Source organism: Schistocerca piceifrons, chromosome 2 (genome assembly GCF_021461385.2).
Source record: "Schistocerca piceifrons isolate TAMUIC-IGC-003096 chromosome 2, iqSchPice1.1, whole genome shotgun sequence".
Lineage (NCBI taxonomy): Eukaryota > Metazoa > Arthropoda > Insecta > Orthoptera > Acrididae > Schistocerca > Schistocerca piceifrons.
The window spans coordinates 101,209,095-101,226,422 of NC_060139.1; the positions used below are offsets into that span (position 1 = coordinate 101,209,095).

At 38.5% G+C, this 17,328-nt stretch overlaps 1 protein-coding gene across 3 annotated transcripts in view; it reads right to left on the reverse strand.

The window, feature by feature from the left end:
• LOC124777494 overlaps positions 1–17,328 on the reverse strand; it is a 253,609-nt gene that overhangs the window by 217,521 nt on the left and 18,760 nt on the right. For all 3 annotated transcript variants that reach the window (XM_047252933.1, XM_047252932.1, XM_047252931.1), the window contains exons 3-4: positions 2,835–2,954; positions 1,695–1,823 (exon numbers count right to left, since the gene is read on the reverse strand). In XM_047252933.1, coding sequence (XP_047108889.1) covers positions 1,695–1,823; positions 2,835–2,954 — 249 coding nt within the window. The remainder of the gene's footprint in view (positions 1–1,694; positions 1,824–2,834; positions 2,955–17,328) is intronic.

Genomic DNA, 17,328 nt, shown 5'->3' on the forward strand with positions numbered 1-17,328 from the left:
ACAAGAAGTCAACAATAGCCTGGATACAAGAAGTTAGGAAAGATTTGGAAAGAAACAACATACGTGAAAAAGATGCAACAGAAAGAGAGAGTTTCGAGAGGAAAGTGTTAAAAATGGAAGGATTCCAAGGCATGAGGGAGAAGAAGACAGGGTCAAAATGGTACGAGGAGAGAAAAAGGATACATAGTGAAAAGATGAAAGAATACTGGAGGAAAAAGAAAGAACAACAAAGAAGGAAGCATTGAAATTGGTGGGTGGTCCTTAGATGACCCAAACGAAGAAAGAGCAGCAAAGAAAAGTTCTCAAAGCTGTGAAAAATACTCAAGCTTTGAATTGGCTTCAATTCAAAGCTTGAGTATTCGTAAACATCATCATCTTATCACTCAGGTGGAAACAATGTTATAATTATGGTGTGATAATCAAGTAAGAGTGAAAAATTGTCCTGTTGATCACAGCATGGCGTGCTTTCAAGCAAAGCTGATTTTTGAGAGGCTGAAAGGAACAGCTGGAGAGGTGGCCAAGAATGAAATGTTGAAAGCTAGTAACGGTTGGTTTAGCAGATTCAAAAGTCAGTGTAACTGGCATAGCATCACAGAAAGTGGAGAGGTGGCAAGTGTTGTCCACTTTTTAAAGCCACCAAAGATCGGCTGACAGTGATGTCTGGTGTGAATGCAGTTGGTGATAGTAAATTAAAAACCTGTCTTTGTTTATTACTCAGAAAATCCAGGCATGGTAAAAAATGCAGCTGGGTTGATTAGAAAGTCAATGAGTGGCAGCTTCCTTTTTTGAGGACTGGTTTGGTCACCACTTCATACCTGAAGTCGAATGTTATGGTCAATTAAAACAAATTACATTTAAAGTGATGCTATTAATTGGCAACGTACCAGGTTGTCTTCCTGTTACTCAATTAATTTCGACCCACCTGTGAAAGTTGCATTTTTGCCAATGAATACAACCAGCTTGCTTCAACCAATGCACTGAGGAGTCATTAAACATTTAAAACACACTACACACTGATCTTGCTAAAAGCTGGGAAGCAATTCTTCCTGGTGTTGTAGGTCACAGGGGCACCAGGACCACTGTGGGTAACTGCTGCGCTCATCTGAGGTGCCTCTAATTTTACTAGGTGCCGAGGGGAGATTTATTCAATTCTGGAAGTTGCAGTTTTGATATGGTCATGCTCAGCTATATAAGCAGCAGAACTAGGCTGTTGCACAGGAAACTGCTTTGAACAACTCACAAAATGTGTTGTCATTGGCAGAGCCAGCATTCACATGCTACTGTATGTAAAGCTACTGATAATGAAAATATTACAACTGGGTTAAACAGAGGAGGGGGGAGGGGGGGAATCTTATTGATACAACACTAAAACACTATGTAATTCTTGTAACCGATGGAACTTCCTATGAGATCATCTATGTTTCTGCTGGAACCAACATTCTGTTCGTGTTCACTGAGAGTTCGGGCTTAAGCAGGTTCACATTACTGGGGATTTGTTGTATTAATATTTAAATGGGATCTAGAGAAGAACAAATTTTCTCACTCCAATAATGTTTTGAAAGATTATGAACATGCACACAGATAATATGTCAGCTGAAAATATGAACAAAACACACAAAAATGAATAAACTGAAGAAATTCGAATAGTGGAGAGGGTACACTGTTCAAAACATAGCATCTGAAGTACTACTCACCCTGACAAATCGTCCAATGTTCGCAAACCAAACCCCTTTTTCTCAGTCTTGAAGACATCACATCTTGCATATTCATGCCGCTGGAAGCGTTTGTTGGTGCACCGATCTCCCATTGCACAGCGAGAACCACTGAAAAGACATTACGTTAGCACCTAAACAACAACGTCTGACATTATGTTCATATTACGACTAATGAAGGAGGATGGAGGGGGGAGAAGGGTGTAATGTATGAAAACTTAGCAACTCTAAACATTTAAAACCATCATCAGTAAAAATAAAGAAACTAAGGCAAAAGGTGAAACCTGTGATTTCATAACTGAAATTGAACAACATGTTTTTTCTGCTCCTCTGGATACATACCTCCAATTTTTGTTGATTACTGACCAAAGGGCTCCTGTTCCAAAACCTCTACATTCATTCTAAATCATTTTAGCTATAAATCACTGCTGACTATTAAAATTGCAACTACATGAAGAAGGCAACTAACGAATGCGTACTACGTACTTGGATATGATTCTCATTTCAGAGCAATGGCGTTAAGTAGGCTGGAGAAAAATTATCTACATTCTTCATTAAAGAAACGGGTTTCTCACTCAGAAAACTGAAGTAAGTACTACACAATACTAAGCATGAATGCAAATCCTAAAACTGAAAAATCTTGTTCCACCTAATGATCATAAATTTGCAACGATTTTGTGTTGAATACTTTCTCTCTCTCTCTCTCTCTCTTTTTTTTTTTCCCCCATGCATTGGATGACCAAGTTCCTAATCAATAACAAGAATAATAAAATGTGTTTAGACTTTCAAATCTCATTCCAAACAGAACTTTTTTTTTCTTTCTATTTCTGAAACAAAAAAGGACAGCTTCTGGACCATTTCAGTTGCAACAGTCTGTGTTCGCCGACAAAACAAACATCAAAAAGTATATGACAAATTAAAAAGATTTTTATTATTAGTGGGAATGGGAGTGAGATATGGAGATGCTACATTGCACAGTACAGTCTTTAGATGGTTCAGTTAATTTTTTTGTTGTTGTTTACACTATCTCTATCCCACTCTCACTTCCACACCCACTCCCACCCCCTGGTGTGTGTGCGTGTGTTATTTCAAATGTAATACCTTATAAAAAATATTGCTTACCATTCTATCATCAAAAGGCGGTTTAGACAGTCCTCTCCACAGCCCATATCACCTCGAGCTAGTTCTTCCTTGGTGAGGAAGCAATCACATACCATTCGCTTTGTTTCTTTGCTTGTTGATCTGTAACAGTGACAAGCTTTTGTTATGAATAAAATAATTAATGTGAGACTAATCATTCAATGTCATTTGCCCTTCCTATAACTATGTTACTGCAATGTCGAAAAATGTTCAAATATTTCAGCAGCTACTGTAGGTGATTTTTATGGACATCTGCTACTCACTTTGTGTGATTGTCATGCACGTCTGCTACTCACTTGAGGTGATCGTCATGGGTGTCTGCTACTCGATGTATAGCACTATTTACTGCCTCTATTGTCAGACAATTAGTGTGTCACTAAATTCATTTTGGGCAGAATAAGAGGACCGGAGAGGGAAGATGGAAAGGGTCACCGAGTTGCTTTATTGATGGTAATTTTTTCTTTAACTTAGTTCATAAGTTGATATTGTGAACATGGAAGCAAGCTTTTTGTCATAACATGGCATCAGGCCCACAACACCCAAAACAATTAAGATATATGTCAGAGCATTTTGTACCTATAGGTACAATGACAATTTACAGGCAGTTAATGCCAAATGACTGATGTCAGTGAACAGAATGGATGGAAGTTTTATTCAGCATCCCACCACCGACTTGTTTCACTGCCCGCACTGTTAAATGACACTGGTACTCCATTAAGTGTGAGTTAAACAGGTGATGCCTCAAACTGAAATAACTGACTACATGAACTACATTTTGGCAACCCTCAATGGGACTAAGAAACTCATCCACAATTTTGTCAGATAGCGTAGGATTCCCCTCTCACAGCTACAGCAGAACTACAATTATCTGAACTCCAACTACTCGGATCACCAATTATACAGATCACTTTGAGGGAAAAGAACTTTGTACTGTTTGAATAAAAGTGTTGGTTTTCTTCAATAGTTATTACAGTAAACAGTATGCTGTGCTTCTTTATCATTCTAAAATCAGTCCACATCGAATGCATTAAAACACAAAATCTTTTGAACAATGAATACAGTTCGTGCATTGTTGTATGTGCAATGTGCACACTGTTATGTCTGTGGTGCCTAACTTTCAGTGCAGCCATGTCAGCCTGTAACATATATCCTGATTTGTCACTATACCTTCTGCATGTTTTTCAGTTTACTGTGTGGAACATGTCTTCTAACTTACAATGCATTGTCTTATGGTTAGCAGACAAAATAAAAGTTCTTGAACAGTTAGACATATGTGTGAGTGGCTGGAGTGGCAAGCAGTTAACTGAGATGTTTAGTGTGGGAACATCAGCAATTTCAGCAAAAACCTCAATTTTAAACTTTTGAGTCTGTCTTTGAGAACGAAGATGGGATTTCAATGAGAAAAGCAATGAAAGCAGCAGGAAACAAAGACCTTGATGAGATTGTATTAAAGTGGTTTTTACAGCAGCAAGTATTGGGAAACCCTCTTTCAGGGCAAACTGTTTGAGAAAAAGCAAAACCTTTAGCTGAGAAAATCGAGTTTGTCTTCATTTAAAGGAAGCAATGGCTGGCTATGAAATATCAAAGCACAGCACAGTATTTGCAAGTTGGATGTAATTGATGAAAAATTATGAGCAAACTTAAAAACAGCAAGAAATTTTAAAACTGAAGCAAAATCTTTTAATCCTGCATTTTTATACAGCCCTTATTTGCAAGGCTTTGTTTGAAACAGATTTAGCTTCTAAAAGGAGAACTAATGCTCCTGGCCATCAGGTTAATAAAGATTGTAATACAGTGCTGAGATGTGCTAACTTCACGGCGAACCTCAAAATAACTCATCAGTTGAACGATCATCATCATCATCATCATCATTTAAGACTGATTATGCCTTTCAGCGTTCAGTCTGGAGCATAGTCCCCTTTATAAAATTCCTCCATGATCCCCTATTCCGTGCTAACATTGGTGCCTCTTCTGATGTTAAGCCTATTACTTCAAAATCATTCTTAACCGAATCCAGGTACCTTCTCCTTGGTCTGCCCCGACTCCTCCTACCCTCTACTGCTGAACCCATGAGTCCCTTGGGTAACCTTGCTTCTCCCATGCGTGTATCATGACCCCACCATCTAAGCCTGTTCGCCCTGACTGCTACATCTATAGAGTTCACTCCCAGTTTTTCTTTGATTTCCTCATTGTGGACACCCTCCTCCCATTGTTCCCATCTACTAGTACCTGCATTCATCCTAGCTACTTTCATATCCGTTACCTCAACCTTATTGATAAGGTACCATGAATCCACCCAGCTTTCGCTCCCATACAACAAAGTTGGTCGAAAGATTGAACGGTGCACAGATAACTTAGTCTTGGTACTGACTTCCTTCTTGCAGAAGAGAGTAGATCGTAGCTGAGCACTCACTGCATTAGCTTTGCTACACCTCGCTTCCAGCTCTTTCACTATGTTGCCATCCTGTGAGAATATGCATCCTAAGTACTTGAAATTGTCCACCTGTTTTAACTTTGTTCCTCCTATTTGGCACTCAATCCGTTTATATCTCTTTCCCACTGACATTACTTTCGTTTTGGAGATGCTAATCTTCATACCATAGTCCTTACAGTTGATCGAAAAATCAAAAAATCCTCGGGCTTTACAAGAATCAAATATAGCTCTGTATGACTGCCACTTTGCTTTGTGAATGGTATGATTCAATTTTCATACCTTAAGTAAAAAATACAAAAGGCCGTATGGAAAGAAGGAGATAATGTGGCATTAATTCTGGGCAATACAACCACCCGCCCGGCCCAGCCCACAAGAAGCTTTTTTGATAGAGAAGGTGGGTGTTTCAGAACACTCTTCCCGCTGCCAAATGTAACAAGTTTGCTGGAGCCAATGGACCAATCGGTTATTGGAACTACAAAGCGAAATTACAAAGGACAACTGTCAAGGAAATTGTTGACAGACGGTGGAAACGAAGTAGGCACTTCGGTTTATCACCAAAAATTGAATTTAAAACGACTGCTCTTAAGTGGTGGTGGAATCACTGAATTTAGTGAAGACAACCACATTAAAAAGAGCTTGGAACCAATTGAAAGACATTTCAAATAAATATGAGGTGCAGAAAGATGAAGACAAGAACAGTATAAAAATGAAGAACCAGAACGAGACATGGCAGAGGAAGAAATATCACTTGAGGACATAAGAAAGATGCTTTTAAAAATTCCTGGACAATCCAATTGTAGTGCAGAGGATATAGGCAAGGGGCTCGCTTGTGATTTTCAGACCCTGGATTCCAAATTCTCAGTTACAATGAAATCGTTCAAAGCGAGAGAGATGAAACTGATGGCCAGGATGACAACATTATCACTAACACAGATGTGTGACCATCAGCTGACGAGGCATATGTGAATCGCGACGTTGAGTTAACAATTGATGGAGCAGCACCATACACAGCTGCTCACTGTCAGGTGGAATACTGGCATTAATGATGTTTCCCCGAGATTATGTTAAATTTAAAATCAGCTGAAAAAAGTACCATTAGTTACAAAATACTGTGTATGATTTTTACTGCACTTTAGAATTTGGATGAAAAAAGTTTGTTTTCCCGGCACAATATTCTCTGGGTCTCAGCTTATACACATTCTTAGTTTGAAATCATGCTTCCCACTGCATAACTGTGGCTCTTTGTTTATTATCTGGTTTGTCTTTCAGTTTCTTGATTTATGTCTCTTTTTGTTTATTAGATCTTTATTGTAATTTTAAATCCTCAAATCATCTTGATTTCCATAATCCATCTCTATTACTCTCCTGATTCTGTTCTCTGGTGTCCTGATTAGACATCCAAATAATGAAATGTGTTTGTTCCTGATCATTCTCATTAGCAGTTACATTTCCTTCCACACTGCTTCACTAGAAGCTAGTCTCCATGTCTGTTTTCTTGATATTTTTCATTTATCGATGTTCTGATTGTTGTTCTTTCAAGCTAGAGCAACCTATTTCTTACATTTTTATTGCAATATGATAGCTATTTTCTCCTCTCTACTGTGTTTATGCATATCAGGCAGTACATACTCTATTGGGACTTTCTATTAAATGCAGATTCACATAAAATCAGGTAGTGATCATGGTGCTCAACATACTTTTTTTTTCTCTCTCTCTTTTCAATGCTTTCCACATCTTCACATTGTTTTTGCACTCTACTTTTTTAATTTGACAAAAGCTGCAGAACTGAAAAATAAAGTACAGTCCTGAAGGCATCAGTCATAGCTGTGCAAGCATGTTCTTTGAGTCATCATTAAATGTGCATAATTGTGTTCAGTTGTTACTATCACTGTCATCATTGCTGCACCTGTTTTCATGGGTTGTTGACATGTTAACCTTACTTGCAATTGCTAGTTATTTGGATGTGTGTGAATGATGTCCACATTCTATCACGGCAAGAGCCACTCAAATTGTGAAGTTCTTGCCATACTGATTTTGAAAACTTTAACTTTGGAGGTACCTGTATGTTTGTAATGGTACGTGCTTTTCTCCCAAGTGTCAAGGTATGATTGACTACAACTAAGTCCACCAGAAGAAGTCTTATTATATTGTTTTCAAATTTCAGTCAGTTGTTAAGGAGGATAGTCCTAAGGTTTAAGAATACGATGATGATCTTCTGCCTAGTGGCTTCAATAGTCATCCATAAAAGTCTGAAAACTTTGTCAATTTTATTGTGTGTTCTGCGGGAATTTACAGAATGTTTTGTTAAAAAAAAAAAACCAAACACAAATTTGAAAGCAGGAAACACAATGGAAGGTTCTAAGCTACTCCAAATAATTCTCCTGCAAAATATGTGGATTGTTTGTTATGCAGAGCTCTTCGTCTCTACTGTAAGTCCACTGAAAATGAAACCTGCAAAATGGTGCATGTGTTTTCTTAGAAATTTTCTTTTCTTTGGTGGGTTTCAATTAATTAAAAGAAAAAAAACTTTTCCCTGGGGTTATGTAGGCATTATCCAAATGCAAACTGTATTTCCATCTTTTCTGAGCTGAACAAACACTGCACTTCCTTTTGCAAAGATCCATGTTACTGACTATCCTACAACAGAAGGTATGTTTGGGATTGCCACAGTTATGACTTTTGAGAAATTTTTGATAACAACATGACAGCTATATCCATCCATAGCCTGTTTGTTCTTAGCAGGTTCAACAGATATATCTGTCTGCAGCTTTCTGGGACTTGTAGCTAATGGAAATGACACGTTTCAGGCCCATACGTTACAATGTTATTTAAAAAAAATTTAAAAAGCCCTTAGAAATGTTGACAACGTAACCATATGTACAAATTAATTTGCAATGTGAATGTTAAATGACTCGTTTCACATCGTTACGATCTATCGTGCAAAATGGTCCATGGAACACTAACCAACCAACTAAGTTAATGCTTTATCCACAAGGTAGTACCACCCATCACTCAATATTATATAATTTCTACTCATATCATTTGTCTGAGTGTCTTAACATGCATCAAGTGACAGTAAAACATGCTTTTCATGCTGTTAGCTTTGTGTTTACTTGTTGCTGATCTATTGTAATGGTAAAAAAAGAGTCTTTTTGTAGGATTCAGAAACAGAATGGCTGCTTTTAAAAAAATGATAACTTCAGTGACAGCTCCTATAATTGGTAGACACGGGTGGTGAAGAAAATTAAAGTGATATAGATTCAGAACTATACAACAATGAAGCACTGCAACAGATGCTTTTGCGCATGTTAGTGCAGATCTCTAGAGCCTTTTGTTTCCTTGTAAAGGTGGCATTTTCAGTGTTCTGTGGATGAATCTGTGCAAAACAATAGCAATCAAATGAAAATATTTGCCCAACAGTACACAACTTCCCATCCCAATTCAGAAGCAAGATCTGAGGTTCGCTTCTGGCAAGACATAACAGGCGATGAAATGATGACAGCAACTGGCAAATTCATTCTTCAAGTAATTTTTCACAAGCCAGAAAGAAGTACTTGCCATACCTTCCTTTAGGAAACTTATCAATGAAAAATGGTTTCCTCTTTTATTGCAATTTCTCTACTTTGTAGAAAATACACCACACGATACCTTAGGTACTCAGAGCATACAACCATCCGAAGTTCAGCTGATTATGAACATCTGAGGTGCACATATTTGTTTACACACCACGAAGGCAGATCACTGTAGTTGAATCTCTGTATCCTAGAGCTCGTCACTAGGAAACTTGCTTGCTGTAGGAGGGGTGCCAGATTCAATTCCCAGGCTCAAGGAAGGTGTCTGTGTAGAAGGATGATTCTCCCTGACCAAAACAACACACACAAGGGCCAAAGGATATTAATTATATATTTCAAGACATATCAACATATGGCAGCCAATTTATTAGCAACACATAATGCACCAATTCTTGCTTCAGAGTTGGCAGTATTACATAAATAGTACCATATCTAACTGCAATAATGAATAATGAGTGTAATGAATAATGAGTGTAATGAATATCATAAATGATGTTCCTTTGAACCTGTGTTATAGACTGACAGATCTTTATAATTGCATTATTCGTAATAAAAATGTTCAAATTCATGTCCCTCTTGTTGGACGCATTGACGTAAACGCCTCTCGATATTACCAAGGACACCTCTTAACATTTCTGCAAATACTGAAGAGCAAGCATGATGTATTCATTCTTTTAACACATCTAGATCTTCTGGTTCCATTTAGTAAACCCTGGCATAGCCCCATAAGTAAAAATTCAAGGGCATTAAATTAGGCAATCTCACTGGCCTTCGAATGCAACCACCACAACCTTTCCACCGATCGGGATACACACTGTCGAGATATTCCCTAACCCCTCCACAATAATGGGGTGGTGCAGCATTGTGCTGAAACCAGTGCCTCACAGCTAACTGAAGTGGAATATCTTCTAGGAGATGTCCAAGATTCAGCCCATTATGTAGTAATTGCAAATACAGCCAACCATTTAGTCTGGGAGCCAAATAAACTTGTCCAATGACGTAGTCTTCTAGAAGGCAGCACCATATGTTAAGAACCCAGTTCACTTGCATATGATGTGGTAAATGGAAATGCCGTGTGGCTAGGGCGTCAGGTAGCCGTTCGCCTGGTGCAAGTCTTTCGAGTTGATGCCACTTCGGCGACATGCAAGTCTTTCGAGTCGATGCCACTTCGGCGACGTGCAAGTCTTTCGAGTTGATGCCACTTCGGCGACGTGCAAGTCTTTCGAGTTGATACCACTTCAGCGACTTGCATGTTGATGGGGATGAAATGACGATAAGGACAACACAACACCTAGTCCCTGAGAAGAGAAAATCTTCGACCCAGCCGGGAATCAAACCCAAGCTGTTAGGTATGACATTCCGTCACGCTGACCACTCAGCTGCCAGGGCCAGACACATATGATGTGGTAGTAACCAATGAGGATCTGCAGTATGCCAGTAATGTAAATTGAGTCTACTGACAGTGGCATCATTGGTGAAATAGGATTCATTTCCATGAAATCTACCTAATGAAATTCGCATTTATGGCTACTTTATTTACGAGACACGCAGAATGACACCTGATGTTGGAAATCGTTTCCACATAGCTGCTGCTGTAGGTGCAGCTTAAAGGGACGTCATTTTCGTTCCTCCAGAAACCTTTACACTGAAGACCTTGATATCCCCAGGACTGCTGCAGCTCTTATTTGTCCTAATTACAATGAGAAATAGGTATTACTGGTGATATCTATGACTTCCACAATATTAATAATAATAATATGGCCATTATTATTATTATTATTATTATTATTATTATTATTATTATCACTGCAACCTAAATACAATACCACAATAACAATTTTTTATACTACTTTGTATGTATGCACCATTTTCATTTCGCTATGCTTACCCTACATGGAATGTGCTCCAAAATACTCAATAACTTTCTGGGCAACTTCAGGTGCATCACAGATTGGTCTTTCCACAACACATTGTATCTGGAAAGCTCCTTTTGTTCTTAAGCACATCTCCGTATGTCTAAAAACATGCACAGAAAGTAGACATCGGGTTGCAAAGCATTGTGAATACAGTCTTCGAACCTCAGCTGCACTGCTGTGCATCTCCTCATAGATCAGTATCATAGCAGTGTAGTCTTCACTAGAGTAAATTGTACGTGTTACCAGTTTGACTGTAAAACCTGGGTCAAACGACAGATGGCGATATTACTTCTTCAGAGTGGAAGCAGGAGGAAACCTCACGCAAATGGTGGTGCGGGTTGGCGATGGTTCACTTGTACGTCCACTTCCTTTTTGAAGGGTTGAACTAACATATGCGGAAAACATAAAACTACAGAGGAACAGCGTGCATGGGTCACCCTTAGTAATTACGGGCCACCCTCAATGACACATACTATCTTGAAAAGAAAATAATTCTCCAATTGTTTTGAGTATGCTCAGATTTACTCAGAAAGGGGTATTGTATTATATTAACAACTGGTGTGTTACTCCAGATCTGGTTGACAAACTAATGCTCCAGAACATCGACAACATTGGCACAATGTGACAAAAAGGAAGAAATCACAATGGAATACAGAAACAAATAAACAAGCAGATACTGATGAAATGGAAGGACAAGAGAGATGACACGATTGTCAGCACATTTCACAATATGTTTCAACAATTAAATTTAAAGAATGTCATCAGGCCAAGACAAGTGTAGTCATGGACTATAATCAGAACAGAGCTGGCATGAATATGAGCAATTTCTATCTCCAAAGATACCAAACGGCCAGGAGCAGACTGAAAAAAGATATTATCGCTATTTATTGGACATTGCATGCTGCAATACACATGCTTGGTACAAAAACATTGCAGTGAACAAAGCAGATTGGAATTCACAATTAGTCTTGGTAAACAAAATCCTCTCTGCAACAAACATCAGCAATTGCATACACTCCCCCCTCCCCCCTTTCCCCTCAAATACCAAAAGCAAAGCACACCATCTTACAGATAGGCATTTTTATTTTCCAGAATTTTTGCCAAACATAACACAGAAAAGACCAAAAAGGAGATGGGGAGCGTGCATGAGGGGGCATATTTGAAAAGACATCTTTGTGTGCATAATATGAAGGTCCTTTGTGTGCAACATCAGGTTTTAAAATATTTCACAGGGAGAACTTTTGTGGCGGTGTTCGTAGCGACAAACAATTCGCTGTAGAAACGGCTTACGAAGTCACCGCCACACTTTTAATAGCGGGCCGACCGGTCCGCTGGAACAGTGAACAGAAAGATGAAAACCCAACACTCTGATTAAATAAAAGTCGGTACTTATCTTTATTAAAGAAGATACAGAAACACAGGGGTGAACTCCGTGTCTACAGAAATCTGTCTAGTTCGAGTCGGAGCGGCTAGGTCAGCGTCGGCTGACGACAAACAACAACTCTGCCGCGATGAACACACAACTGACTAGCAAGTACACAATTCGGTGGCGAGTATACAACTGAGCGGCGAATACAGAACTGTCCTAGCGCTCGCGACTCCAGCGCTTAAGAAGCCAGAAGCCAGCGGTGGCGCGCGCAGACTTGCGGCGATTTGCTGTCTCGCTGGCGCTGCTTATGCGGACGGCGTCCGGACTTTGGTACTGCCAACCTTTTGGCAGTGGGCTCGGGTGGCATTACTGGCTAGGACATAACAAGAACAACCTGTAATTATGTGGGGGGAGGAAAAATGTCATTCTATGTGATTCTGATCTACTTTAGCTTTGGTCCATAATCTGAAACCAACAAAGAAATGTTTTAGTGAATGAACAAGGCACATGGCACAACTGCAATAGCCAGCACCAGGTGAAATTACAGACTGAGATAAAGGAGTGTGCACAAAAAATTTCCACTAACGGAGTTAATGACCATGAAAATTTTTATGCGAAAAACGACAACCCTTAGGCCTCTCCAGCAGATCCTAAATGTGATGTGCCCAAGAAAGATCATTGGCATTCAGCCCTAAGATGTGAAAAAGGTTCAGCCTCACTGATTATCGGGCCATTGTAACTGCTCCCAGATCTTATCCTATATGACAAATGAAAATTCGTAAAGTAAAGCAACTTTCTCACTTCTCAGTGTTCAAATCTTATCATAAAACTATCAAAATCTTCGTAACAGGATTTGAAAGGAAGTGTAGTAAGTGACTTAATAAGATCTACAACTTTAAACATAACAATGTTTGAAAACTTAATAGATGGAGTATTTTATTTTTGTCAATAGCTAATATGGTGGTAGCTGCTACCGTGACACAGCACTGATCTCTTGTTCTGCAGTGTGACAATCAGCTGTGCTTCCTGTATCCTCTGATGAAAAGTTTTTACCGCTGCAGTGAAGTCAGCAGCTCTATGTGCACAATCAAGGAAAGAAGGACACTCATACTTGCACGGACTGTTTAAACTGATTTTTTGAGCTCACAGTGTATTCTGCTTCTCTCGATGGTGAGTGCTGGTAATTTCTGAAGTTGTCATCACATTCTGAATTGCTCAGAGATAGTTTATTCGCTCAAAGTGGGACATTGCTTCTGTAGCTCAGAAGTATCCAATGGACTCAACTGTCAACATGACACAATTTGTCTACAGTTAATTTTCTTATTGTCCCACGACAAATTTTCTTTGACACAATTTATGCTCCATAAAGCTACATTTCAACATTGACAAGAGAACCTATTGTGATGACATCTTTTCAGCGATAGGATTTGTGCAGTGGTACGGCGTAACACATTAAATATCCTACTACAGGGTGTTTTTGATTTTCTACCAAGGAAATTGAGTCATTCTGTATTTCTGTCCTTTAATATTGGCTGCATAACCAAAAGCCAGATTTACAGATAAATGAATCAGGTTTACTGGTTATTTATTTTTTACATGACATACCCTAAATTAATAGGAGTACATTCTAGTTCCATTATTTTTATTAAATTCACTATTATAAACAAAAACTATTTCTATTCTGGTTCTATGATCATAAGGCCTGATCAAGCACCTAGATGTATGGGTTACGTCACACAGATTGTAATTTTTAATTCTATCCACTACTTCACTTTATGTAGGAAGCAAGATCACACCAAAGATTCAATTTCTCATGTAACTTGGAATTATTCTTGGTTATCAAGTCACACTTGATTAAAGATATTCTGACCATATAGTTGCAGCCTTCTTCTAAAGAGCAGTCCAGTAAGAGACACTCAATTTTTCTATGTGAAAGAGTACTTATGAAATTGCACAACTTGTAGTAGCTTGAGCGGCTGAGATCAATTCAGTCTTCTTAGAGTCAGATAATGACTTTCCAATACGTAGATCCATAATCAGACATGTGAATATGATTCATGTAATCTGGTAGATCTGCAATGGCCAACACAACACATGGAAAACTCCGTCATATCATTGCAGGTGCATCATTCATTTGGCACGACTGGGAGAGAGCTATATTAATACAATACTTGTACTGCAGTGTATTCTAATGTAGTGTAAGAAATGATGTGCAAGAACTGAAGAGGAAATCATGGGTCTTGACATGTTTTCCAGATGTCACAGAGTATAAAGTGCAGTATATTATTTGATCAAAATAGTTTTGAAGATGGAAATAAAACAAGCACGATACACCATCTGAACCATGAAATACTCGAAGGCAGTCACAACTAGTAGCTCCTCTTCTTTGTGGATTACTAGTGCATGTGTGAGTAATGACAGTATTGCCCATTTTCTAGGCACTTTTTTTAATACAAGGTTGTTAAGGATAATACCATTTGATTGTGTCAACATAAATATGGTATACAATAGGCATATGCAATTACTTCTTTACTTACCTACCTCTGCTCAATTTTCTTGAACATTTAATGAACATTTTCTTGAACATTTAATGAACATTTTCTACTTTGGAGCTCGTTTAGGTGACGAATCACTTTGTCAACAAGATGCTGTGGTATTTATTTTACACATGAACTGCACAATATGTTTAAAAATTAAACACTATATCAAATAAAATAAAACTGTAAGCAGTCATCCATTTTAAACATGTGCCAAGTATCCACATATTAAGAGTTCATATTAATTTATTTTTTCTTGGAATAGTTCCTGTGGTCAAATTCTGGTGTTAATATCAACTGAACTTATCTGGACACTTAAAAAGGCGTTCCAGCATGAAGACGATTTGATGTTTACATTTGTGTAGGGTTGAATTGCTGCAATAGTATTAACAACAGAGGCCAGAAAATTCTGAATTGTGACTTATGTACAAAAATACGCACAGAGAAACCTAAAAAATTACAAATAGTGTACATTAGAGCTTATATATTAATGAAAATAATTTTTGAAAATATAACTGGATAGATAAAAAAATATACTCACCAAGCAAATGCAAAAGCAAACACATACAGAAGTTAACGAAATGTGCAAGCTTTCAGAGCCAGTGGCTCCCTTCTTCCCGCAGAAGGATTGAAGGAGAAGGGAGAGAGATGAATGAAAAGGATTAGGGAGGTTCAGAAAATGGGGATAATTATGGAAAAGTAGCCCAGAACCCTGGGTCAGTGCAGGCACCGGAGAGAGCGAGAAGGAACTGCACCGGATGGGATTTGAAAACATAGCTTAAAGATGAAAGATAGGGTAATACGCAAGACAAAGATTACTGACCAAACATTGTGCAAGAGCAAAAAGTTAAGTTGTCCGTTAGGATGAATGGGCAAAACACAACACCCTGTTGCAGAGCACACACCCCAACATGACAGTCATAACCACACTACCTATTTCACCGTAAGTGCCATCTGGATTCTTTCCCTTGACACCAGTTTCTCAATACTCCATGGGTGGGAACTGACATTACAACATGTCCTTGGTTCTCGTTACCCACTTGACCTTGATTTACTTTTACTTTCTTTTCTTCAGAGACAGTACTTCTAATCATTAACTTTTCCTTTCTTCGTTCCCTCTTAGTTTTCTACATTTTTTTTATTTATTTTCTGACCAGTCTAATTTTCCCCCATCCCCTACGTCTATCATATATATCGTACTTAGCTCTCCACTCTTATTAAATCTTGCACCATGTTTGGTCAGTAATTCATGTCTTGCTTATTACCCTATCTTCCATGTTTGATCTGTCAGGTTTTCAAACCTCATCCAGTGCAGCCCCAACAGTCAATCTTTCCTTCTTACCCCTTTCAGTAAGTCTCCCCTGACATGTGGTTCTCGGCGACTTTACCGTAATTTTCTAAACCTCACCAGTCTTTTTCCTTCACCCCTTCCTTCCCCTTCAATTCTTCTTCTGCCAGAGGAAGGAGCCACTGGTTTCAGAAGCTTTCACATTTCCTTGACTTTTGTGTGCACTTGCTCCTGCCACCGCTTGGTAAGTGTTTTTTTTTTCATCTATCCAATTATATTAAATAGTGCACACTGTCATACGAAGAGCTATCATAAACATACGTCTTGTTTCTTCTGTGTAAATACTACTTTGAATCATTTATTAATTAGTTTCATTTGTTTTGATGACAACTTTCTCGACATTTTTCCCCAGGCTTCTGGTTGTGGCTTTATCATAGCTTTTGTTTGCAAAATTATTGGTTTTAGTGCAGGATTCCAAGACATGTCACAAGTTACCAACATCTGTAAATCAAGAGATTGGAATGTATTCAGATGTTTTGTAGTGTTGCACTGGAACCACATTATGGTATTTGCGGTCATAAGAGTCGTACCACTGTCCCATTGGAACATTACAAAATTTTTCACCAACATATATACTCTGCAAGTAACCATATGGTCCATAGAAGAGAGTATTTCATGTAACACTGTTTCCAAACTAAACCTTAACTGCTGTGCTTAACTCTTCCTTTTTCAATTATAACAACTGCATTTGAGACAAGATATCTACTGGTTGAGACACATCAAGTCAATGCGTGGCTTAACCCAACTGCTATACTCATTGGGACTAGTACTTACTCTAACAGTATGCCAATTTGCATACCTGGTCAATGAAGCGTAGCACATTTCAACAAGTCTCGGTATGCTCTAAGAGATTCTTAAAAATTTGGCTAGTTTTCTTGAGGCTCTCCATATCTACACATAACCAACTGAATCCTATGCAAAGCATAGGAAAGGCAACCACACACCTATAGCTAACTGACATGAGTTGCAGCCACAAGTGTTGGCGTCAGTTAGTTAGTTAGTTAGTTAGTTAGTGTGTGTGTGTGTGTGTGTGTGTGTGTGTGTGTGTGTGTGTGTGTGTACGTGCTTCTACTAAAGAAAGAGCAAGAATTCAACAGCTAGTATAAACACTGTTTACTGTTGTGTTTCTATACATCACATGTCAGTCAACTATAGATGATTGGTTGCCTTTCTTTTATTTTACATATTTCATTCCAGAATTTTCATTGTTCTGAATCTTAATTTGAACTAAAAAATTAAGGGTCACTTCAAAACGCCACCTCTGTACCGGAGCATACAGATAATTTCCTGCGATGACTGG